The 27,297-nt window shown below is 37.0% G+C and overlaps 1 protein-coding gene across 4 annotated transcripts in view; it reads right to left on the minus strand.

Annotated features, from left to right (window-relative positions):
- FBXW7 (F-box and WD repeat domain containing 7) overlaps positions 1-27,297 on the minus strand; it is a 157,496-nt gene that overhangs the window by 70,307 nt on the left and 59,892 nt on the right. For 3 of the 4 annotated variants that reach the window (XM_048943050.1, XM_048943051.1, XM_048943049.1), the window contains exon 2: positions 25,326-25,883. In XM_048943050.1, coding sequence (XP_048799007.1) covers positions 25,326-25,814 — 489 coding nt within the window. In that variant the 5' untranslated portion in view covers positions 25,815-25,883. Of the gene's footprint in view, positions 1-3,978; positions 4,297-25,325; positions 25,884-27,297 lie in introns of those variants that run through there. The other variant, XM_048943052.1, reaches the window with a different exon arrangement.

The raw sequence follows: 27,297 nt of genomic DNA on the forward strand, positions 1-27,297 counted from the left end.
AAAAAAAAATTAGAATTAAATTTTCCTGAAAAGCTCCAAGGGCAGCTGTGCTGGCACAAGCAGTTACACTGATTTGACTGACAAGAAAATAGGGTGGTTTTGGTTGTTTCACTACAGAAAGGAAGGGATAAAGTATCAAGTTCACATGAGTGAAGGTGTTTAAGCATAAGGCACATTAATGTTCGAAACAACTACTAGCGTATTAGTCAAACAGAGGAAGGAAAAGAAACTGGAGACTCATTCCAAGTGCTCTACTGCAGTCACAAGTAGACTATGCCATGTGTCATATGTAAAAGCAAAAAATGTTTTACATAGAAGATGACCTACAAGTTGGAATATAAATCAACATGAAAATGCTTTATCCTACATTCACCTCATATGCAGTTATGTCCTACAGAAGGAAGCATTTCTCTGATGAACTGAGTTGATGAACTGCATGAATTTAGTCAGATATATTTTCAAGAGAAAACATGAAGACAAACTTCTCTCGTGAGTACAAAAGAATCTGGGCTGCTTCCAAGAGTAGGGGCATTTAAAATGGATGCATTTTAAAAATAAACTAAAGTTTTCCAGGTTAGCATAAGGCAGGGTGCAGAGTGAAACCCTTCTGCAACAATTAAGCACTACTTTAAGCTGCTTGAAACAGAGAAATGCTGCAAGCACGCACAGTATTCTCACACACTTTTCAGCTTATTACCATTTCCTAAAAATATTTATTCTATATAGTGAAATTGTTATATAGCAACTTATAAAAGCAATAAGTACTGGAATTTTCAGGAAAAAAAAACACATGGAAACTAAAGAGGGGAGAGGTCTGTTTTTGAAGTACAGACTCAAACATTAATTAGAACTATTTGGAAAAAAAAAACATACTTCCATTGTTAGTGGTTTCAGAGGAGTCTGGGGGGAAAATACAGTTAATTTACATTAAAATTAATTACAATTAAAATTTATAATTTATAATAAATTTATAAATAATTTATAAATACAATTAAACATTCAATTAAATGAAAGCATTTATCATGACAGACAAAATACAGCACTTGGTTTCTGAACATACGTGACATGCACGACTGTCACATAAGTATGTTCAGCGATCAGCTGCACTTAAAGCTAAATGATATATGATAGCTGAAGGGTATACTGGTTGAAAGACTTCATTGCCCCTTCACAGCACACAGCAAAATCTGCTTCGGTGCCTGCAAAAGACATAAAAGCAGCTAAACAGGACCAGAGCTGTGTTTATGCTTGACAATCCAGCATCACTGCTTTCAGCAGCAATTTAGGAGGAATGCACACATTCACCATACAAGCACTTAAGTTCTGTACCAAGTTATTTTCAAGTGCTACAAAAGAATGCTAAGTAATACTATTTTTAACTGGATTCAGTTAAGTGGTAGTGCAGATAAATGTTTTAACTACATGAGCAAACCAACAAATTGCATACAGGCAAACTGTTAAGTCCTGTGACCATTTCTAGTGAACATCTTGATAGAAGCAGAGGAGGCAGAAGCTACGAACTGTCAGCTTCCATAATGGAAGAAGTTTTACTTCTGAGGATCACAGTACACATTTTAAAGATGTTTTGCTCGGTTTAATGTACAGCAAAGGAGGGGAAGAAATGAGTTCAAATTAGGAGAAGGTTGATTACTTTTAAGTCCTGCCAGTGACCGAGTGGCCCGATCACACACTTGCCTGACCAAAGACAGTAGCGGTATTACATACTGCCTGCTCAGTAACTTGAAAGTGAACTGTAGCTCATGCTCCTAAGTTGGTAGATTAGGGCTGAACATTCAATGTTAAACAATTTAATGAGTCTCTTCTTGAATAAACAGAATGTTAAAAAAAAATTTGTACACCAGCAAAGACCATGTCAGAACTGTCGGAACTCCTATTTTAATGGAAAATATCTCCTAGTTCTTGTTATGTTTAATACAACAATAAATGAACAGAAGTACTGATCTTCTCATCCGCTGATACTCAAAATTTGCACTATGCTTTGATATGTAGAAATGAAAAAGAGACCTTTTACACAACCAATTCACACTAGCATGGAAGGAACCCAATATGGTAATGGCTGTGAGTTATATGCAGGCTTTGAGTAGGTTGCAAGGCATGAGAACAAAGGCGGAGCCTTGCAGCTTTTCCACAGCCACCGCCCAACCAAGAACCAGTCATTTCAGAAGACTAGCAAAACTTAAATAGCAGGTAAAAAAAAGTACTACAGCATATATCCATTTCCAGCTTACTCCTAATAAGAAAAATAGATGCTCAACAGTTGCTGAAATCTCTCATAATCCTAAAGCCTGCAAGTCATTCAACTGAGCGCTCAAACGTGATTTAGGACAGGACAGAGAGACTGCCAACATTTTGAAACAATGGAGTTTCTTCAGAGAACTGCTTTTTAAATGGTATTTTCACTACAAAAAATACACACAAAACATTAGCATTATCGTGCTGACATCGTAACATTTTAATATTGTCATTGCTTCCTTAAATCAGAGTCACACAGTGCATCCACTGAACTTAAAAACCTTTTATCCCATATTCCATACTGAGCTTTGACAAGGACAACGGAGCAAAAAGTAACCAGACACGTTCCAAATGATTTCTTGCAAGCAAACAATATTCAAAGCATGTCAAAAATTCAACCAATCTGTTAAGAAAGGGTTAACTTCATCACTTCCAACCTCCCTATTCACTATTCAGTGTAGTACTGCATTTCCCAAAAAGACTTCTTTCCCAAAATGCACAATATAGCCTTACAATAGTGGTGTGTGGACATGTTCTAATATTTGCACTGCTGCAGATTGATATCATGCTGGAGCCTTCACTATATACCATATACCTTTTACATACAAGAAATAGACATTCAAAGTAACACTGTAAGAAGAACTCAAGTTTTCAAAGGCAATCTGGTCAAATTCAGGTTTCATCTATCATTTCACTACATGAGTTCACTAAAAGGAGGATTCTGATATTAAGGGATGTCAGAACATTTGCAAAAGCTAAGTCAGATTTTAGAACTTGGCCATTAATACCATTAGTAAATGGTATTAATACTTATTCAGTAGCAATAGAAAATTTGGTAGCATAGTATAAATTCTTTATGAGAAGTAAATTTATTTGTAACCCTATTCAAATTAGTTTCTAAGAGTCATGAAGACCAAAAATTTATGACTTGAAACAAGTATTAACTTTGTATGTAAACTTCGCAACATAATCATAAAATCATAGAAACAGTCACGTCAAAATAACAATTTAAGTTGATTTGAAAACACTTACTGAAAATATTCTATTAGACACTAAAAGTTACAGAATACGTTATTGGGGGGGGAAACAGTCTTAAGAGCTGCTTTATTCATATAGCTTCTGAACTTGCAGCACAAGACCCGTGATAGTTTGTCAGGCTGGGATTGTCTATATATAAACTATATCGCAACCTCCACATAGTAACATGCTATTTTTATTTTCTGTAACAGCAAAAATGTTATCTCTGCTACTGAGTTACAAGAGTATTAAAACCATAGTTTAAGAATTATTACTAAAAATGTTTAAATATTAAATAAGTTTAAGGTCTCTGAATTCTCTATTTTAGTATCCAACTGTACCAGGACAATTCAGAACAACATTAGATGGATTTGAGTTCTAATCTACCTGCAGCATCTAAAAAAGCATATAAAAGCAAAGCACACATTTTTAAATACACCTATTTTATATGTATTTTTTCACCTAGGCGATATACATCCATATGATAATCTCTGTACGTCCCTCTAAATTTCTAAGACAATCTATATGCATTTTAACTGAAGAGAAGCAGAAGAATTACTGAAATAAGTGACAAAAGGGCTCTTCTATGATAGACTAAGACAAGGAAATGTGCAGATCAGTGCTTTCACGGAATGAACACACCATGAGAAAGCTCTGAACCACAAGCAAAGTGATCAAAAGTCAAGTTTTAAAGAATTCTGCACTTACCCGTCTACGGCAGAAAGGCAAGCCCTGGGCAATGATGCTGATGCTAAATATCTTCATCACAGTTTGGTGTGGTAGGGGTTCTTTGGCACTTTTAAGATCAACAGGAACCAAGCCATGATTTATGGCAGCTTTCCCAGGTTTGGACATTTTCCTGCTCTTACTTTGTTAAGTCTATTAGTAACACACAAACATAGCTTAAAATTAAAAAAAAACCTGTACTTCTAAAGTTGCATGATTTCTTTTAACAGTATATGCTTCAAAGGGGCGATTCAGCGCCGCACAGCCTGCTGCCTTTGTCTCTCAACCTTGTCCTGCCAAGTGTCCTGACCCGTCTGCCACTCAGTGAAGTGCAAGCTATCCTAGTATAGACAGGAATTATACTGCGAAGGGGCAGGCAGACTGCTCCTGCCAGTCACACAGCTGGGGGACCTCCCCTGCCATACCAGGGGAACAGTCCTCTGAAAAGGGATCTGCAAATTAGAAATGAAGGAGAAAACCCTAACTGCCAGGAGTTTTAATTGCCACAGACATTTACACGTGCACTTTTAAGGAAGAATTACTTTGAACTGATTTACTTTGTGAGTTGGCGCTGTCCTTTCAAGAGTAAGAATCCAAGGAGACTCCAACCTTGTAGCAGCATCACTGCAAGATCACCTCCATCACTCTCCCAGTGGACTTCATCTGGAGGCTTTCAATAAGAATTCTGACGGACAGTGACTAACAAAATCACCCAGACTTTCCTGTTTCTCACTTGCTGTCTCCACAATCACAATGTTTTGCTAAGTCTCAATGATTAAAAATGAAACAGAAAATACAGGAAGAAATGGGACTTACCCAAAGTAAACATACTGGCTTGAAAATTGCTCTTTTTAATCTTAAGGAAGACCATTTTCTTCCTACTCCTCACCACTGATGCACAGATAACCCCTACCTGCATTGCACTCCTCCCTGCTGCTGTGGGGCAGCAGCATCCCAGGGCCTCGGTTTTAGGGACAAGGTGGCATTGAGGTGTTCTTCCCTTCGGTGGCTGGTCAGGATGCAGGGCAGCTGAGGCCCATCATCACAGTGCTATGAAGGAGAAGGGAAGGGTTCTTTTCTCTGTGGGGAGAAAAAATCCGTGGCCCCCTTCCTCTAAGAAAGCAGACCCCTATAGGAGACAGACTGCTCTTAGAACAATCCCAGCTTAGTGAGATTTACTGCACTAAGTTCTTACTCCACCAAAGCAAGCTAGAACAGTCATGCCTTATTACTTGTACTATGTGCAATTAGTTATTTTGGGGAGGTTTTCTTTTTTTTCTTTTTTTCTTTTTTTTTTTAAATCAAATTAGCTTTTCTACAATGCTGCTGTGTTCCCACTACCTCTTCAACCTCTATACTTCAACAAGATTCTTAAAAATGTATTCAAATTTTGAAAACCTTTTTAAGCAAAACAAAGTAGATAGAGACAAAAGCCTGTGAAAATGTCTTACGAAATTACTGATAAAAGATGTAAAAAGCCATCAAAGCCCTCGTATGAACTGAGTCAGTACAGCCCAAAACACAGTGAATAAATGACCATTAAGAAATCCTACATGTCCCTTTATGCACAACCTGGCAAAGATAATTAACGGTATAATTATGGAGGGGCAAAAGGGGGGAGTGTAGTAATGCTTTACTGCTTGAAGCACAACACTGTAACTTAACAAAAGACAGCATTAAAATATGCCTGTTATTAGCATCCCCACTTAGCCCTTTGTTTCCCCCTCAAAAAGCCAACCTGTCATCATGTTTCACTTGCATATAAAGGGTCTTCTCTAACTACGCATTTGCTTGTTGAAAGCTTTTTTTTTTAAACAAAAAAAACCCTACAAAAGTCCAAAAATGTTTCTTTCATTATATATACACATTACAGAAAGCATTTACTTGAGAAAATGTCTCTCACACAAATAACTTTTCTTTCTTCACAGACACTGCATATGGAAATGCTGTGATAGAATGGTAGACAGCACAGTATTTTCATGCACGTGTTTTTCTTCTCTACTGTTCCTTTCATATGCCATTTTATAGCAAGATTTAGATGTATATTCTCTTCTGAAGGACCCCTATGGTCTCTTATTTATTTTCCACCCTATAAGTGACCAAAAGCTGTTTATCATTAGGCTATGCTTAACAGCAATATAATCAGATCATACTTTATAGCATCATTCTGAAGGACTTTATTTTATACAACAAATATTTTGCTTTCACTTGGCTAGAAGACTTTAGAAAGATGTCTTAGGATCTCTGTTGAACTCAAGACAAGCAAGCCTCAGATACTGCATGCAGAAATACACATGCGTGTATATGTTATCAGAAACCTCTGAAAAGCTTAAGAGAATGCCTTATTGAACTGTTGCTGAAAGTAAGATCCAGTGGTGTTGCAGACTGTTCTATTTTACTACCAGCCATTCTTGCTTGATATCGGAGCTTCCTAGTTTACAGACTCACTCCCCTCCTTTCCCATCAGCTCCAATCTGACATGGAGAACAGGAACAGGACTTGGTCTGCCTGCAGCTTTGCACATAGCTGGGAGCAGACAAGAATAAAACAAGGCGTTCTCCCAGCACCACTTGCAGCACGTCTTCAGTCACAGATAATTCTCATACATCTTCAGATACAACTCTGATTATCAGCCCTTTTTCTTGCCTATGGTTTGAGGTAAGTGTCACCAGTATGTCAGTTTTCCCTCAGTAATGTCCAAATGTTTTTAAGTGGCTATTCTAGAGTAAATCCACAGAGACATTTCTTGCTTATTAAAAAAAGAATCCCATTCCAGTTCAGCATTGCCCACTTAAGTGGATAATGCCGAAGTGGAATAAGGCTTTGTCACAACACGTTACTACACTACATTTCACACTTTACCATCTCAATATGGAAAAGCTTCATTTTTTGTCTCCAATTGTTTCTCTCTCATTTTTCTCATTGTCTCCCCTGCCAAATGCTTACACTATCAGACCAGATTTTCCTGGTCCATTCTTGCCTCCACATACCATTGCTTCTTTTAAGTCTTACAAGCATAACAAATTACTGACTGTAGGTACTGTCTTGCAGTCATGTTCAAAGGCCCCAAGCTATGCTGGATGGCTACAAACATTTCATCAGTGAAAGTCCTCAGCCTGAAAATACAACAGTCTAATTTAAGCACCAAGAGAGTGTAACAGGAAGACAAAACTGGAGAGTGTTGCCTATCTTAGATGTGTCAGGAATACACTGCATATACTAGATAGCTTTGCTTTTTGTGGTTATTACACATATACTTCAAACTTAAGCTTTAACAAAGTCATTTAAGGAACAATTCTATTGCTTTTATCTTTAGAACTGTGCATTTTTTGTACAATATAGAGTAAGAACATGGAAATTTGGCAAATTTTTAACTATGGAAATTCAAGCTTCACTGCTTTGCAACGTTTCGCTAACATCTTGTTTCTAAGTAAATTAAGGTCTATTTCCAATGATGTTCTTTTTAAGTGCCTGCCTGTCATTTTCATTAGAAAATACTGATACAAATTAGATCATTTTATTTAGATGCAGGAATGTGCCTGATAATTTGGGTTTGGAAATATTAGTTTAAGATTGTCACAAACTATTAATTGTAAGCTTACGAATGCATAAGACTATTTTTGTTTTTGGGAGTCCAGTGTAGAGACATCACTGTAAAATGAAGCACTCATAAGTTCTGTTATCTTCCAGAGCCATTTAAGTAAGCCTTTGGAAAAGCTTTTTAGGAACCTTTAACCAGAAATCTAACGTTATAAAATTTACTTGCTTATTCATTAAGGTTAAAGGCACAACTCTAAGCATTTATCACAACAAAGAAAGTCAGCTTACTTACAACCTTCATAGAATCTTCTTTTAGAGCTCACAATATTTTAATATTAATCTAAATGTTACTAGAAGATGAAACAAACACTTAGGACGTTTTAATATGGTGATGTAACAATACAGGCCTAAATGAACTATTTTTAAGTACACAAAGGCTGAAATGCAGAGAGCAGAATGCCACACACTTTTTCAGCAGTTCTTAACGTTGGTGAGCAGCTGCCCTCAAATGGATAAAGCAGAGCACTGCAATGTTTCAAAAGTTACTAACAGGTATTGAGACAGAACATCATGATTTACCCTTTGAAACTATTTGATAATGTACTTCTTAAATAATATTTTCAGAAAGCTTTGCACAGTTGTAGCATAGAGAACGCACCAGGACTGACATTATACACAAGTCTTACTGTCTCCCCAATGCTCACCCATACACAGAACCATTTTGTGACCAAAGCAAAACAGTCTATGCTACACTGGTAACTATTCTTAAACAGTGACTGTGGTCTCAAGCTTATTTATGTGAAGGACTTCAATAGCAGTACATGAATAGCTCCCAGATGATATATTACATATGAGCCTGCTTTGTACAGGCGAATGAATAAGCTGCATAGAAACAAGGCACTAACTACCAAACTAACTGCAACTATATTAGTAGCACTACATCTAAAACCAAATGTTGCTCAAGAGTCTACTGTATCCCAATTTACTCAGTACAAAAATCTGGGTGTGTAGGAAAACAATGACCCAGATGCCTGAAGGCAGAACACAGGGAATTGGTGGAGGGATCACTTAGACCTATTTATAGTACAGAAAGACAACAAAATTCATGATGGCTCTCTATAGTTTGTGGAAAAAAATAAAAAGCATAGACCTGTTGTAACGTGCAACAGAACTGTATAAGCTGAGATTCATGACAAATTGTCACAGCAGTTTAAACAGTGTTTGAACTGTGTTAAAACTTCTCCAAGGCATACTAATATGAAAGTTTTAGTGCACCTACACGGAAGAGAGGCTTTCTGGACAGCATAACTGTAAGAAAGTTGTCTCAAGCTTATGGCTCACTATGAGTTTTGTCACAAAAATGCCTCCAGTGGTATAAAATATGGATCAAGTGTCATCTGAACTTGTCCATTTGGTAAGAGCAAAACGCACCTCCACAATGATTCACCCATACATAACCAGCTGAGGGTTACCCTGCAGACTTTTCCTCAGCAGATGTATTCATGAATGTCTCTTCCTTTTTTAGCTACATTCTAGTTTTCCTGAAGACTTGTATCATCTTAATTTTTCCTCTTTATTAGATTTGGTGAAAATCAGTCAAGAAAGTCATAAGATCATGTAAGTAAGACACAGACAACAGCTATCTCTACAGTCACAAATATCTCTCCTGCAAAAAGCTTTGCTCTCTTGTCAAAGCTCAATAACGCAAAGAATCCAGATTTGCTTAAACTGGACTTATTCAGATAACACTTCTTGATCTTAATTCTGGCTTCAGAACCATACTTAGACTCACCCATCAATCATTACTGTGATGAATGAGGTTAGTATCTAATAAAAAATCTAGTTAAAAATCTTTACCATGAAAGACAAGATGGAGATGCACCTTTCAAACCTGATGGTAGTTTCTAGTACAAGTTACGTGACACTGAAAAAAGTTTCAATAACTACAGATGAGGATGAAGGTAAAGCCACTGGCTTCAATCCCCACAAGACAGCAGTACTTAAACTACTAGTATGCACCAAGAGAGAAGCAGAACACCAGGTATGTCAGCAAAGGCAAATTCATCAGACAAACAGTCTACTAGACATTTGTTATGACTCAAATCTCAGATCTGTTTACAGATCCTGGTAACTAAGTGTGAGCATTTATACAGACATAAATTTGTATTTAAATTTGACCTACTGTATTTGACTGCTCATGCATGGCATCTACCAATAGTACACACGCCTGCTAGGAAACCCACAGAGTAGATCAGAACATCTAACCATTAGGTAAGGTTTATTAATTTTGGATCATAATTGTGAGTCTGAAGGATTGCCAGATTAAAAAAAAAAAAAAAAAATCACCATATCTCCAGACCTGTTTGATCCCACAGCTGAAATGAGACAAGCAGGTTATCTGGAGTAATATGAGCAGCTTCCCTGCTTGAGGCTGGAGCAGGAGTGATCACCAAGTTCCTTAGTTTCTCACCAATACCTTGCAGTATTTTATTTTATATATTATCTTATGCCCAGTTCAAATGCAGATTCATCATTCTCTACCAGCAAGTACATGCCCTCCGCCCTCCAAAACAGAGACTCAAATCTACTGTGAGCAGTAAATTAACAATTTGCCACAGATCGGCTGAAAAAAAGATTGTCCATGCGTGAGTGCAAGCCCTTATTGAAGTGATATAAATGTACTAGCAGTGAGCAAAAACTTGGAATTCAAGTGAATAAGGTACTACTTCAATTCTGCATTTGCTGCCGAGAAAATCATGACCGTGGTTTATCTGATGCACAAACACAATGCATCAAGCTCAAGAAACTCAAGAATACCTCTGAGCCTTGCAGGCAGCAACAGCAAAAACAGGCAAAAACAGAACACAAGCAAACTGACATTTTCAAACTTTTAAAGTTGAAGAAATAAGACACAGGAAGAATAAAATTGTTCCATATTCCAGCAGAATATCACACAAATCTCCAGCCCTATTGTATGGGAACTGCTGAGTCACGGGCCTGAACCTCTGATTGATCACCTGAGGTGAGCCTTGAGTCAGCCAGAGGAGCACAGGTGAAGGCAATTCACCTGTGCTGCCGGAAGGGGTGGAGCCTGGCTCCACCCCTCCTGGACCTATTTAAGAGCTGGCTACCAGAGGGGAAGGATCTCTTCTGGAGATCCCCTCTTTTGGTATCTTCTAGTGAGCTCAACCCAAGGGTAAGCTCTTCCACTTATTCTCTTTTGTGATTCTTGTTTGCTTTGCCTTACTCTTTTGATTATATTGCGATTATAACATCTTGATATCTATTGATTATACACAATTATATTGTGATTATAACATCTTGGTTATACACCTATATAATTGCTCTACTGCAGCCTTTAACTTTCCGGTTTGGTATTTTTCTACATTTCATGGGTGTTTTTGTATGTCTGTTTTGTTGTGTTTTTTTGTTTGTTTTTTTTTTTTTTTCAACTCCTATTCTCAGCTGATTCTAGCCCAACACTGTCCAATAATTTCCTTTTTGTTAAACATCACAATACCTATCTTCCTCCTCTGCTTTTTACACCCAGTCAAAGCTTAAGACAAAGCCATTATCCCCTCTACTTTGTCAGGCTGAACCAGGACTTTGTGCACTGGCATTTAGCATACAAAGCTGAAATATCCCTAAGTAAGGAGAAATCTGTGTAAGACGGAATACGGGAATTAGTTCAACTAATATAAAAACCGTTTTGGAAACTACTACAGGAAAAAAAAAACAATGAATTTAAGTTTCCAAATATATTTCAAATTTGAAATGATTGATGATATCAACATCCCCATTTCAGCTGTAGGTTTAACATAGTAAAATGATCAGTGAAGGAAGTAATTATACTATCTGTAAATTAGTTTTCTGCACAGTGAACAAGTCAGTAATGTTTAGGCACAGTGTTAATCTAACAATTCTTGTCTCTAATAAGGGGTTCTCTCTCCTCCCTTCCTTGCTCTGGCCATTTGATTCCAAATTCTTTCTTAATCTTATCTTTCTTAAACTTCTCTGAAGTGACTCCAAGAAGTAGGATGCCTCAAACCCCTCAGTTTATATTCAAGCTAATTAAATATTCCCTTACCTTAGAAAATGTAAGCAGCTCACAAAGCAGCCACACACATTGTAATACAAACACAAAACAAACACAAGTATTTGGAAACAGAGAATAGTCAAGACCTCCACCTTCAGCCAACACTGAGCTATTAGGTCACCTCTCCCTGTTCTTAGATCCCTTAGTACGGATTAACAGTCCTGAGGAGACATCAACAAATAAAACCTTTATAGGCATATCAATGAACACAGAATTGAATATCAAAAGGAAGGGAAAGAAGCATGCAGCTACAGGGCTGGCTTCAGTCACTAGTTATTAGCGCAGAAGAGTATTTGACCAGAATACAAGGAGACCATTTGCACAAGTTACCTTTCCGTAAGGTCATTAAGTATTGATGAACAAGATATAACTACAGCCTTTCTAGTAAATTGCAAATCAGCATGTCAATATGTCAATACTATCAATACTACTCTATCATTAAAGACATACTTAACCACATACATTTCTAATTCCTACCACGTTTAGACATTCTGTAAACGTACATTATACCTGCAATCAGAAGCCTGTGTCATTTGGCTTCACTCCACAACCCTCCTAACATAATTTAGTGTACTACAGAGTCTTGTTGTCATTGTCACCCTCTTTTATTTTGAACCCTCTTTAAAGCAACATGTCCTCCTCTCTTCACTAACCATTTCAGAAAATATTTCAGGTATGCAGCAGAGATCTAGCTTCACCATCTTGAATTTTACAAACATTCCAGAGATGTCTGCCCTATCCTCATTGGCTATAATATGATTTGTTAGTTAAGTACATTTAAGTCTAGTCAGAGTTGTACCAGCTGTTAAGAAGAACTGCTGCAGCTGCTATCCAGGAATTGATTTGCTGACCATTTATTTATGCTTTTGTTGCACCTTTAAATAGAGCTGAGACAAGAATTAAAACTCCAGCAACAGGTAGAGAAGTCATGCAATATTTAACAGTGGATTAAAATGCAACTCAAATTCCCAACTGAGGACAAGTTGGGGGAAGGGGAAGCAGGTATTTTTATTAGTAAGGAGACTGCTTTCACAAAAGGAAAGCTAGGAAACTGAAAAATTAACTTCACACATCATAATTCAACGCTTTTTAAAATTTCATAATTACACCACCTTTCCACATAAAGTGTGAGACTAAGAAATTACCTACTCGTGTATACTACACACATACATATACACAAATCTAGTATGTAAACATCCAAAATTATGAGTATCGATTTCTTAACAGCAGGTAGAAAGCACTGGTAAAAATTCATTTGGAACTTAAAACATTCTCCCTTTCCCTATATCAAACAGGAGAAAGAACATACCCCTAAACATGAGAAGGCTGTTAAAAATATTTCTGCCACTTACTACAATACGAATATTTTTTTGTTTCTATAGTAAACACTTCAGATACTGTTTACTTAGCAGTATAAAATATCCCTCTGTGCAGAGACTGGCCGCTCTCTATACAGCTATCATAGAGATTCAGCCATTGCAGCTAAGCAAAATAAAAATATGCCAAAATAGAAGAGACAACAGTGCAAAGTGCTATACTGCGCATATGTGAAACACTACAGATATCAGGGTCTATATTTTGATACAAGATTGTTTTTCTCACTAGAACTGTAAAATACAGAGAAGTCTAACAAATGCAACAACCAATTGTTATACTGGCATCCATTTGAGAGCTACATATTAAGCTATATAATCCTTTTCAGCTGGTTAACAGCATACTGCAAAGGGGCGGGAGGCTATTTATAAAGCTCAAAATATGTGAAGTAAAGAATGTCTAGATTATAGAAAAGAACAGGTACTCAGTGGAAGATGTTGACTTAGCTTAGGATGCCCCCTTGACCTTTTACTTGTTTTGGTTGTTGATATACTTTTTTTTTTTTAATTACTTTTTTTTTTAACCTGTGTCTGTACTTTTAATTAGCAGGCACTGGCTTTTCCTGCCTTCTTCAAACATTCATTATTTTAAACTCTTACAAGAATTTAATAAAAAACTTATTTTAAATGAACACTGAAAGTAAAACCGAAATTTAATCGACTTTTTTGCTTGATGCTTGTAACCAAGCTGTCAGCCAAGAAAAGTAATGCAGTGCAGCAACACCAAAACATTCATACTGGCACAGCATAGGATGAGTTTCAACAGTCTCTTAGAATTTTTTTTGTTCCCTCTGACACACATATGCTATACTTGCCATAGAACATGCAATATTAGGTGTTTACACCAAAGACAAAAATCGTGCAAACAGGCAACAGTCTCAGGTTCACAGCTGAAATACCCTTGCATTGGATCAAGCCCAAAGTGAAGACAAGCAACAATACTTCACCTGGCAAGAAGAAGGGATTCGTAATGAAGTATGCTGTCTGATTTCTCTCATTTAGCTGTCATCTCCAGTTTGCTGCCATTTTTAGTTACTCATTTAATTATGTGATTTATTTCCTGTGCTTTAGAAAATCTGACCATGGGATCGTAAGTTCTACATCACCCTGGTAAAAACTGTATGCATTTTTTTTGTTGCTTATTACTTTTTTAGTACTCAATATATTTAGGACAACAATAAATCACAGCACTTGCCATCCATCAGGGACACTCCATAATTTAAGCAAGAAGAATTGAGGTGTCCTGCCCACTACCTAACACAGATAAGCAGCAGTCGTAAAACACAATAAGAATGTGCTTTGCACTTACAGGAAACATTACTCCAACTTTTAAGTAAAGTCATAATGACTTTTGTTGATGAACAAGATGGAATTTATCCCTGCTGGCAATCTGTGGTGGCTGTAGGTACATTTTCCACTTCAGAGGTACCAGGGGTTTAACAAATTTATTAAAATTTAATAAGCATCACCAGAGTCATATTTCATGACACAGCTGAAAAACATAGACACTGTCTCTCAAGACTGAATTGTACTGAATATTAGTAAAATTCACTATTTGCTCCTTTCATACTGTTCAAAACATTGTAAGATAGTGAAGTTAGTTGAAAACATTAGACTTCAGTTAGAACAAGTAGAGAAGGAGAAATATTCTCTACAGAGAAATAGTTGGTTTGGACCAGTTTGCCTTCGAACACAAATCTCAACACTTCCTTGCTGTGTTCTTTTCCAAACCTCTGCCCCTTTACAATCTTTTTGTTACTAACATGGAAAAAAAAAACCAAAAACCTTAGCCAGAAAACAGGGAATAAAGTACTAAAGAGATGACTGAAAGCAGTGCTTTCCACTAGGATTTTTTGTTGTTCATCTATGCACAGGATATAAAAAGTCAATACCAATTAACCATATGTAATATTAAACCATAAGTTGCACTAAATAGTTAATGCACAGTTTCAAATGGGTTTAAAAAATAAAACATAAAACACACCTTGCAGTCATTTGGTGACGATCTGAACTTGCTTGTCCAGGAGAGAAGGGCAAAACCCTGGCAAAATTTGCAGAAAACCAAAATTTACAGTTTTCATTAGCCATACAAAAAGGACAAACAGGGAGAAAATGCTTTCAGAGTTGATAATTTATGGAAACACTTGTTTTAAGTTTTATTGCTGTTTCTTAGAGTATTTTCACCAAAAAAGGAAACGGCAAAATGTCCACACAAGTTAAACAAAGTATTATAGCAGATTAATAAATCAGCACAAAGGTCAAGCTATTCCATTAATTACAATTCAAACACAGCTCCATGCACAGGTCAGAGCCAAAATACTACCAAAGAGAAGCAGTTAACACAGCAAAAAAAAAAAATCACTCTTTAACAACTGAAATGAAGCTCTTGTAGTTCAAACATTCTTCTGAGACAGCTTGGAAATTAAGGATTTTGTTAGTGGTTGCTTTTTTTGTTTGTAAACATTTTGCCTGTTCTGAAATGATTGAAGTACCACGGAAATTGACAGCATTTTGACATTTTTCTTCTTGGACTCAAGAATTTATAAACAACTGCAAATTACTTTATTGCATACAGTTTACTGAATACCAACATGTTCAGCAGATAATACAGGCTCCTACAGAAATAAACGATATACAGCTACTCTACAGATTACAGGGACAAATGCATCAAGAAAAAAATGTTAGCCCTGCAGCAGCTGTTAAAACGTAATACTGGTCCTGCAATTGCTTTCTGTCCCTCCGCCCCTCTTCACTTATTTCAGATGTCATAATTTCTCTAAGCGTGAGTCATTAGCAAGTACAAGGAAGGCACTCACTCTAACATTTTCAAACAAACTTTAATACCAATTTGGCTACAGATTCGAAGACGCATCCATTAAAATTGAAGGAAAAACACTTAAAAACAATTAACAAAACTAGAAAAAAGCTCACCAGAAGAAGCTGTACTTTCCTCTCGCTTGGATTCACCATTGGAACCAAGTTTCGTAACCAATAACATCAGCTTTTATGGACAACACTCAAAACATCAGCATCCACTGATAAGAAGTTCAGAAAATACCTCTGTATCACCTGGGACTAGAGGTATTTGGGCTAAGGATCACATCAGGCAACAGCACCTGCCACGCAGTCAAGAACAATGTAAGGAACAAATGGGATATTCAAGTGGGGCAAACCTCCCTCTCAAATAATATTGGTATTACAATGCATTTGTTACTCCCCACAGAGTAAGCACACTACATATTCTCAAGTATGCTTTCACAACTTCTACTTCATAATGTCATTGCCATACAATTCACAAGCTAAAATACTACTGAAATTCTTAAAATATACCAGGTATACATTAGAAAGCTCATTTTTATTCGGAGCACTATGATCCAGAGCAAAATTTACATGCTTCGTTGGTGTTGATTTCTAGTTCTACCAAAAAAAAAAAAGAAACCAACTGCATGAAGAAAGACACTGCTTCAAGTTAGTTCTTCCAGAGAAATGTGTGTGATTTTTCCTACACAAAGCCATCTAGTAACCTAATAGGACACTTTGAGTCACACTAGCAAGTTGCTTTGCAGTACTTAGAGTGTTCTGCACAGATTCTGAAACTGGAAGACCATTCAAGTTAATATAACCTCGCAGCTATTTGCTGCTTCTGATCAAGTCTAGAAGAGATTGCTTCCCCACAAGGGACATGGCTGACATTTCCTCTGTTGCAGAGAAGGGCTGGAGGTGTGTCTAACATACACCTCCAAAAGAAGCACACACATTCAAGAAGGAGCTACCTAATGTGCTTGGCAAGGAGCATAAGGAAATGAGCAAGTTGCATTTTCTGAGACACAGGCCGTGCTCTCACTGAACAAAAGCTGCAATACTGCAATTAAGTCAGATATCGGTACAGCTGAATTGGGCACAAGTATTTTTGTTTTCTAATGTGACTAGCTGAGGTAAATCCCTCATTTGGAACTGGAAGACTGACCTCAATTACTGGTGAAGTGTCAGAAAATTGCTTGTGCCTTACTCAGATAGGTCTTCAGACTATTAAATAATCTCTTTAACAGGAAAACACAGAATAAAATCAGCACTCTTTCTACACAAAACAGACATCTTCCTGTAATGAAGGCTTAGACAAAAACAAAAAAAACAAGCAACAACAAAACCCCCTGCTTATTAAATATTGTCTTGTAGTCAGAACTATGATCCAGTCTGCCCAAGTCAATGTTTTCCGTTAAACTTTTCTTACTCTCCAGGCTCTGAGATTCTCGACTTTTTTGTCCACACAAAATTGCTAACTCCATAAATTATAGTATTGTCCATTAATTCTGCTGTAATGGTTCTAAAAGTCATAATGAAAAACAATAAGGCCCTCTACATTAAGGGAGATTCCTCTCCTTTGAATGCAAGGGACTTTTTAAGCAGGTTGTCAACGGATTACAGGAGTTCAAGAGTTAATGTTCCGTGCACTGCATGATGTTATGATTTGGAATACTGTCAAGCAAACATCATAAAACCCTAACGCAGGTTTAATTACTAAGTATTTCAAGAATTTTGCATGAGAAAAATTGAACCAGGTAACTAAGTGCTTAGATAAGCCACAAACTATCAGGAATAACCACGTGTTACAGCTAGAACCCGTACATCAATTAGCAAGTTTCATGATCCTCTTGTAGACTAAGAAAATTATCAAAGCAGCAATTATTTAATGCCAGCTCTACCTGCAAGTGATGGCATAAGGGCAAATCTGCTTACAAAAGGCAACAATATAGCTAACCCTCAATAAAAGTCTGGCAGAAAATGAACCTTAAAATCAACTGAAAGCAAAGCAAGTGAAAAGTATTTTTCAAAAGCAGCGCTGATATTTAAGTCAAAAAGCATGCTGCAGGTCAGCACAAAAGAGGAAGAATTCTGCTACCTACAGAAAGACTGACAATCTGCATGCTCTGAATATTTAAAGAAACCACACCTCAATGACAGTGCAGAACATTTCCAATTGATTCTGCACGCCTGGAGTCATTAGTGACCGAACGGTCTAGAACATAAACAAGAAAGAAGTCCAAGGTTATAAGTGCTGATTGATACCAATCTCAGAGAGCAACTATTTGTGATGTTATTACAGTCCAGCTGAAAAATATGGCTCTGTATTGCAAGAGTCAAAAATGTTGTTATCAAAAAATCCAAAACTTGATTCAAAATATTAAACTATCACAGTAATGTAAAAGCATCTCTGACTTGCAGATTTAAAGACCATTACATTTACCTTAAGTCATTCACTCATCTTAACTCGCTATATTTTAATGGCATAGTTCAGAAAAAACAAGTGGAGTGTATGGCAAGTTCCTAAGCTTTTAAAGAGAGCAATATGGAAGCAGCTATAATTAGGAAAGAGAATCTCACACAAGTGTGAGGATAAACTCTATTCTTCTTTTTCCTGATACTCAGAATGACTCCGAACACAAACTCATTTTAACAGAGTTCTAAAAGTATTATTCTGTTTAAAACTGTAAAGCGTTGGGATAATTGTTAGACACTTCAGAAGATGAAAGGCATGAAGGACAGATAGCTTATGCGTGATCCCTATAAAAATGAAAAAACTGATTTCTTTACAGCATAAACTTTTTGTTTTGCACTCTCAGAGCAGAGAAATATATACCACACTCTTAATACGTAAGTCATTTGGAAATGTTTAATTACTTGTATCTATATCATTTCATAGGCTGGACGCAGATTTCTTCACAGAAACATTGAGTCCTTCTGTTCCAGTCGCGTTCAGTCCTTAGATGGAAAAACACTTCCAGTTTTTAGCTGCAGGAGGAGGGAGAACCTTAGCAAGGAACCACAGTACGACTCTCCGTCAGACTGCAGCGCAGCAATAGCAGCACCCTCTGCTGCTGAAAAACAGAAAAATATTAACCCAGTACAAGACAACCACCACACCTACAGGCAGCATCCAAGCATCCTCTAAATTGAGTGTAGCGACTTCTGGCTAAATAAACGCCCACTTTCTGAAAAGAAGAATGGCCCTTATTAGCCTTTTCTTTCCCCTGTATCTCTAAAAGGCTTTTCATTTACTACTGAATTTCTGACACTAAGTTTAGACTTTCACACAAAATCTCATTTCAATTTACACAGACACGAACCGCCCAGTGCCATCTTCCCTGTGGTAGCCACCGAGTTTCCTTCAGCTTTAAAAATTGCTATTATCTTTCCACACAAAACCAGAATACGTATTTTATATCCTTGAGCTCTGTAAGCTTGGAACCAGCACCTCAGAGTAAAAAAATCTCCCAGCCTGCAAAACATAGGAGCCCCAACATAATTGAGCATTAGCTTTCTGTTTGTTTCTGAACTTTGGAAAATTCGGGTATTTAGGCTCCAAGAAACAGCTCTTCCTGTGACACATGCTCTCCTAGCTCCACTGAAGTCAAGTCAGCTCATTTCATCTCCTCACCACTCTCCTGGGTCAACAAATAAACACAAAAAAGCAGTCTTGGAATAACAGTGATACACACACACCATCCAGTGACTTTATGGCCAAACAGGCACTATGTATACGAAACCTGAAATCAGATGAAACTAATCTAAACACCGTTTTTACACGAAGACTGAGCTGCTTCTCAGTCTTTACCACTGCCATACATTATATATGAAAGCAATCATCTTTTTACTTTAAGTAGCAATTGCTCAAATATAGCAACTGTTTAAGGGGTATCTTTTTTTTTTTTTTTTTTTTTTGTCATTTTAGAGCCAACCAAACACCTCTTAAGAATTTTTCCACCTGCATTTCAACTAATTGCTTCAGAAAATCAGTGCATGTTTGTGCCTGGCAGAATGTCTGACCCTTTCAGAGACGCCAGACTATTGATGTGTAATACATCCTGAACAAGCTATATTTACCCAAGTAAAATAAATATTTCTGCACTATGTGCTCGTTTACTTTGTGACACAGAAAAAAAAAGGAAAAAATATTTAAGAGGGTTTGTCAGGCCTAAAAGGACTCCTATTGAGCAGCACCTGTTATCCAGAACCATTGAGTACGGCCACGCACTGACAATCCTCCTGTTCTCTACCTCTTTGCTGAGATTTTTTAATTTGGATCCTTACAGAACACATGAAATTACTTTCAGTACTTTCTTCCTTCAAAACTCCATTTGTGGAAAAAGACAAAATAGCTCCAGGAATCGTATTAGGAATGGGGTGGTGTGGTATGAAAATAAAACACTAAATTCCATGATGGAATTTCCTGCCTAAAGCAAGATGCAGACTGCAAGCTTAAAAACGACTGCTCCAGCTGGAACAGGTATCTCCCAACAACTGTTTCCTAATGTACAAAATATGACTTTGGACAGAGGTAATAAACTGCATCTTTTAGGTTCTGTGCAATCTTTGTGTATTTTTTTCCTCTTTTACCAGAGAGCAACTTCAAGCATACAAGCAGAAGGACAGGAAATGCATCTTATTACTACAGCTTGACCTTGAGCACTTAATTGCCTTTGGAGATGGCATACTTTTGTAACTTTACAACTACTTTGTTTAATTATAAAAACCTGTGACAATATTTGCTGGAATGCACCTAATCTTTCTCAGGATTTATTTTACTGTCAAGGGGCTTTTTCTAACTGAGGTAGCTTCAATGTGAGATATGACAGAATTTCATAGGAAGAAAAACTCACATCAATATACATATACATGGTGACTTCCTTTTTCAGCCTTCTACAATACATGTCAAGTAAAATCAAATCCAAATAAATCTGGAAATTATTTCGACTGTTTAGGAACACTGTTTTTCTACAACAATGAAGATGCCAATACTCCTCCACGTAAGGAAAGATCAAAGCAAGCAACTAAAACCAACTCATCTTGACAGAAACTGAAAACAGTGATTAAAAACAAGATTTGAGTATACTGAAGATGACTGTTAACATTAAAAAAGCTAACAAACAAGGAGTTGTAGAAATAATTAAGCAATAAAAAGAGAATGGAATAAGGTAAAGATGGCATGCATATACACATGTGTGCATGTGTGTAAAATTGATTAAATTATTTTCAGGAGCTATAACAACTAAAATATTTTACCAATTTAATGTAATTATAGTGGCAGATTGAAAGAAATTATAAAAGAAAATTAAGTACAACCTGAATAACCATATGCTAAAATACAGGCATCTGTCCAAGAGAAATGAATGCAGTGGCAGACGCAGCATTAACAAAGGTGATAATCAAGTTCATTTCAGTTTTTGCCATAAAAACATGCCAGTTGCCACCTATGGCATATGCATCAGTTCAAGTAATGGTAATACAGCTGATACATTTGTTACAAGTACCATTTTAACAGCCTCAACGCAGTCAGAAGCAGATCTGAAGTAAGCAAAAATGTTAATTTACGTAAGTTACTTCTGGCTGATGGTGACTACCAAATTCTTGTCCTTGCAATGCAATAAATACCACATCTACTGAAGGATAAAAGCAATTAAGGATAGTTGCTATGAAATATCTGATTTACTGTAAATGCAAGTGTTTGCTCACGTTTCAGTTTAGCGTAACACGATCATTCCTAAGGAACTCGAGCAATACCAACTAATCACAGGGCAATGGCAACAGATGATGTGACTAGCAGGCAATCAGCAAAGAATGAGCATCAACAGCACAATGTATGTGTTACCTATGTTGCCCTCCAGAGATTATTATTTTTATGTAACTGGCAGGACAAACAACATGACATAGATTGAGAGGATTTAAAATTAACAGTTAAGGATCTGATAAGGTACACTGGATACAAGAAAACTATTTACTTTAACACAACCAAGTGTTGATTCATTTTTCTAAGTAAAGAAAACACAGGCCAGAAACAGGAAGCTCTCTGAAAAAGGCTTGCATCATATTGGGCAAATCAGCCAACCATGAAATCCTAACAGTGCTGCAGTCAAAGATGTTAACGTGATAGTTTATTACATGAACAGGTAAAACAGAGTATGAACGCATTTTAATTAGCCTTGTTGCAAGAACTGAAGTTCTAACATCTACAGTTCAGTTGCATGTTCAAAAATCAGAGCTTGAAGAGCAGTATCATACTGAGGACAAAATTAAAAAAGCATGTCTGTTGGACTCTGTGCCCCAATTACTCACATTTAAGAAAGCTTTTAGGAGTGAACTTGATCACTTTACGTACTGAAAACAAAAACTTGGTAAACAGCTCTTCAGTTCAGCAGGAAAACGGTCAGAAAGAATGAAGGAAAAAGGCAGAGTTTCAGAATAAAGGTGCAGGTAGATCTACCTTGCTAGGCTGTTTTACTTTACAAACAGCAAGTATTTTCTGAAAGTCTGCTTTAGCTTGCAAAGAAGGCAGTACAGAGAGGCTTAATATTTTATGCAGGGAATTGTAACACAATCACAGTGACCTTTCTGGATTCCCAAAGTATTACTAATGAAAACTCCTGAACCGTGTGCCCTCTCATTTTAAGTCACAACATTTTTAGAACATCATGGTAACAATTACCTCAGCTACTTACACAGAACAGTAATATTGAGCAAATACTTACTTACTTATATACTTATATATAATCATTATTGTATAATTATTATGTAATGCAAAAACATATTTAACACTTCCAGTTGAGTTTGTCAGCTTAAACACAGTGAGCTTGCTGGTGTCAAGTGGAAATTTAAGACAAGGGGTGGCAAATGCAGCTGGCATACGGGAAAAATAATCACATTAGACACAGACCGTATTTGGTAGTTTAAGAGAAAAGAAAACAAAGAAGCAAAGCAGTTATTGAGAAGTTACCATGAGTGCACAAAGAGTTCTGACAGCAGCAGATACTGTTTTATCCAGTCTCAGTATTATTCCCTGGTATCTGGTAGTCCTGAAAAAACCTCATTTGTCATCAGTGTTGCTTCATACAACTAGACCAAGCTAGCAGCTGCACTGGATCAGCAGTGCGTGCATCTGAGGAGCTGGGTTTAAATCTGAGAAAAGCTGTAAACTAAGTCCGTCAGGTTTGAGTTTCCTGGGATGAGTCAATCTTCAACATGTATAACCAGAAATACTGCTAGTTAGTCTACAAATAACCCCCTTCTCTTCTCAAAAGCACCAAATCCATTAATCAGAAATGAACCAGAGTAGAAATAAACATGCTCTGGCACAGCTATATTTCTAAAACGATTCCTAAAACAGAAGGTGTTTCTCTGGTTAAATTACGGTTTACTGAAGAATTTGTAAAAATTAATGCTAAAACCATGACCTAAGAGCAGTGCCACCTCAAGCTGCCTTCTGTACTGTCCTTTCAGGTATGCAATTAAAACTATCAAAAATGAAGTCACACCAGGAATCAAGAACAATTTCCAAAGACTGTTTTCACTACCCAGCTCCCCAGGCAACTCTTGCAGTAGCACAGCCTGGGGACACAGCACAGAATAAAATGGCAAGCACTGCATGGAAACAAAATGCAAAGCAACTATCAGACAACACAGAAATTATTTTGCATCTATACAAAATGTTTCAAGCTCCTTTAGGCAAAATCTCCTTGAACTTCATATCAAATATGCCCTTAAAAAAAAAAAAAAAAAATTTACAAACTGCAATCAGCACTGGAGATGATTTTAAAAAAGCTACAGAACTGATCATTGATATATTTGCTCTGAGTTTGTGTATTTTGAGTGTGCTTATTTTCAAAACATGCCAGAGTTTCTGATTTAGATGGCTGAAATACACATAATTTTGAGTGTAAACAACTCTTAATATTCAGTCTGAATTGGATGGATGCCAGCTGTTGCACAATAACAAGTAACACCAAATTATGGAAAACCAAAGTACCACAATAAGACAAAATGTAGAAAGCTAATTGATATGAAGTTCAACAGTACCATACTATTAAATTCCAAATTACGAAGCATGCAGTTCAGTAGCCTGAACATTCAGATTATGAAGTTATATCGTTTCCTAAAAAACACATGAAAACAAAAATCTAAAAACCAAATACACTGATCAGCTATACAAAAAAAATACATTAATGTAGCTTCCAGATACAAACACTCAAACTATTTACTTCTTCTAACGTATCTTCAAGACCAATTCTCTATGAATACATTTATCATAAAGCATGAAATGATTTGGGTTGGAAGGAATCTTTAAGACCACCTAGTTCCAACTCCCTGCTGTAGGCAGGGACACCTCCCACAGACCAGGTTGCTCACAGCCCCATCCAGCCTGGCCTTGAATGCTTCCAGGCAGAGGGCATCGACAACTTCGTTGGGCAACCTGTCCCAGTGCCTCACCACCTTCATGATAAAGAATTTATTCTAAAGCCTTTTCCAGTTTAATGCCATTTCCCCTCATCCTGTCACTGTATGCCCACACAAAAAGTCCCTCCCCAGCTTTCCTGTAGCCCTCCTTCAATTACTGGAAGGCCACTATAAGGTCTTCTTGGAATCTTCTCCAGTATGAAGAGCCCCAGCTCTCTCAGCCAGTATCCAATTGTACTCACAGTCAAACAAAACAAACCAAAAGAAGTGGCATGCACACTTTTCCAGAGCCACTTGCTTGCTCCTCCCTTCTACTATCCAGTATCACTGCTTTTACCATTCTTTCACATTTCTGCTGCTCAAACTCAATAGAACTTAAAATTAGTAGAAAACAATAATAAAACACTGGAACTAACACGTAAGGTTAGACTTGTAACAATAAAAAAGTGAATAATTATTTTCAAATGTTGTTGCAAACTGGAAGTTTTCAGCAGTCATTGAACATAAGCTCCTTACAAGTAGGATAGAATACAGCATTACATAATGACTTTATACCTGAATGACCAGTTCTTTTTCTTTTTTTTTTTTTTCCCCTTTAAGATCCATATTTTGTCAATGCAATCAATGTGATCTGGCTAGAAAGACCTTTAAGTTTCTGTAACATTCCACCCTAACTTTTCATGACAAACTCTTAGAACCAGATCTCGTAGAACACCATAGACACACAATTGCTTACCTTCCTTCTTGCCTGCTCTGAGAAAGAATACATTACAAATAACCCCTGGAAGGTCTTATTAAACACATGAGTCTGTATATAAAAGCACCCATTACAAATGAAGTGTTCTTTTTAAAAAAAGTCATCAAAGCTCCAATGCCTGAAAAGGAGCATTTTGTCACATCAAATGCATGCAAATATTTTTGATTATTAACAGTTAAAATGCTATAGCTTATCAAGGATTTATACAGTCCACAAATTGAGTTCCTTAGGAAACAAAAAATCTTTATTTTAAATTTTTAGTTTAACTTCAGATTAGAACTTTATAATTATTTTCCAAAATCCAGAGTTAACCAAGATAAAAAATAAAGTTTCTTACCTTTGTCTTTACATAGAATGGCGATGACTGATGAATAGGCAAGTCTACGAGGCTACTGGAATTAGTAACACTGTTACTGTTAGCATGTTCATCTTCTCTACTGCTGTCATCAGACTGATCAAAATCATCGCTCTCCTGGTCCATTTCCTCCTCCTCTTCCACCTCTTCCTCTTGATCACCAGCATGCTCATCATCATCTTCCTCTTGGTTACAAGTGGATTCTTCATCCACTGTAATAAGTCTATTGTTATTTTCTTCTAACTGTTCTTGCTGGGATTCACGTCTGTCATCAAACCCAGGTTCTTCTCCTCTTATCTCTCTGTTCCTCCCAATGTGCTGCTCCTCCTGTTGTTGTCTTTGCTGCTGCTCCTCCTCTTCTACAACCCGATTCATCTGCTCCTCATCTACTTGGCTTGAGGAAGCATTAGCTCGAAGAGATCCACCAGTTCGCCGCCTCTTGCTGCCCACAGAGAGCAGTTCCTGATTCATTTCCAAAAGCCAGCTTGCTACTTCTTGGACCTTGGCTAGGCTATCTGAAGATGCAAATGCTTTCACATTCTAAAGAGATAAAAAAAAAAAAAAAAAAGAAAACGTGGAAAAATTTAAGCTGTGCTTTTGATTACATCCAGAGGCATAGAACAACAACTTCTAATTCCAAGCAATAATTTCCATTAGTCTACACATTAAGTTTTTTCCATTTATGTATCAACTTTATATCAAGCCAGTCCTTCCCACTACCATACGATCTGATCATGAGCTCTGTAAGCATTACTTTATTCAAGTTCAGATGTTTTTCAAAACTACTTGCTCTTCTAAAAAAATCCACCAGAATCATTAACACGCAATGGTTAATTTATCAAATTACATTATATTATTTGCTTAAAACTGGACAATGATCACTTTCAAGCATCATTATGTATTCCCTTTCATTTGATTGCAGACTTGGCTGTTGACTTAATGGCTTGGTTTTGATCTTAGATCATAAGACCAGGTCAGGTATTAAGCTGTATTAAGACAGTTTCCTGTCTTCTTAATACAACTTCATTTTAATTAAATGGGGAGGGGGGGATGGAGGGGGGAAGAGCACCCACTGTAGAATGGTCTTATCAGTGGCAAGGCTTAAATCAGCCACAAACACAGAGCAATTGTGAGCCCTTGCAGACCAGAAACAGCATATGCCTTAATAGACTAAAATCACTATGAGCAATGAGTCCATATTCTAACAAGCCATGAGAATGGTTAGGTAAGAGCACAGAGATTACTCAATATGTGTACACATTAAGGAAACTGAATAAATCTAATGTCAAACATCAGGAGACCATTTCCAATTTATCTATGCATAAAGCCATGCAGGACACAAGAACAGAGGGATATAACACCATCTAGCTCTGTATCAAATTCGGCATTCTGTTTCCCAGTTCTACCCTTCCTCCTTCCCAAGCACCACTTCATGAATCCAGCTGCCCAAGATTCAAGGGCTCTGCCAAGTATGTGATACCAGACATGAGCTCAACTAGCGGTCAGGTTCAGGTTCACAGGCTGCAAGTGAAAATATGTGCCAGGAGAAAGTAATCAGCTTTTATTTGTAGAACCTCTGTTCTCAAGTGTATGTAATGGCACATCGCAACTCGACACACTGAGTTGTAAGCAATTCAGCAAGTACAACAACACTGTACAGAAAAGGAGCATGAGTGCCCAGCCTCCCTGTAGTAAAAGCAGTGAAAGACTTAAGTTTCACTAGGTATTTCAGTGAAGATACTCTCCAACCCTATCTTCTACTACTCTCCCAGCCTCCCAAGAAAAACTCACTGAAGGTCTTCTACCAGTCATAGGGGTTTGTTTTTCTTTTGAGGTTCTAGGTTTTGCGCTTGTTTAAAAAAAACCCAAGCATTTAAACGTTTAAAAACATCACACTTACTGCTAAGTGGGGAGGAAAGTAACAGAAACGACAGTTCTATTGTGTTGTAATGTA

Source organism: Lagopus muta, chromosome 4 (assembly GCF_023343835.1).
Source record: "Lagopus muta isolate bLagMut1 chromosome 4, bLagMut1 primary, whole genome shotgun sequence".
Taxonomy (NCBI): Eukaryota; Metazoa; Chordata; class Aves; order Galliformes; family Phasianidae; genus Lagopus; species Lagopus muta.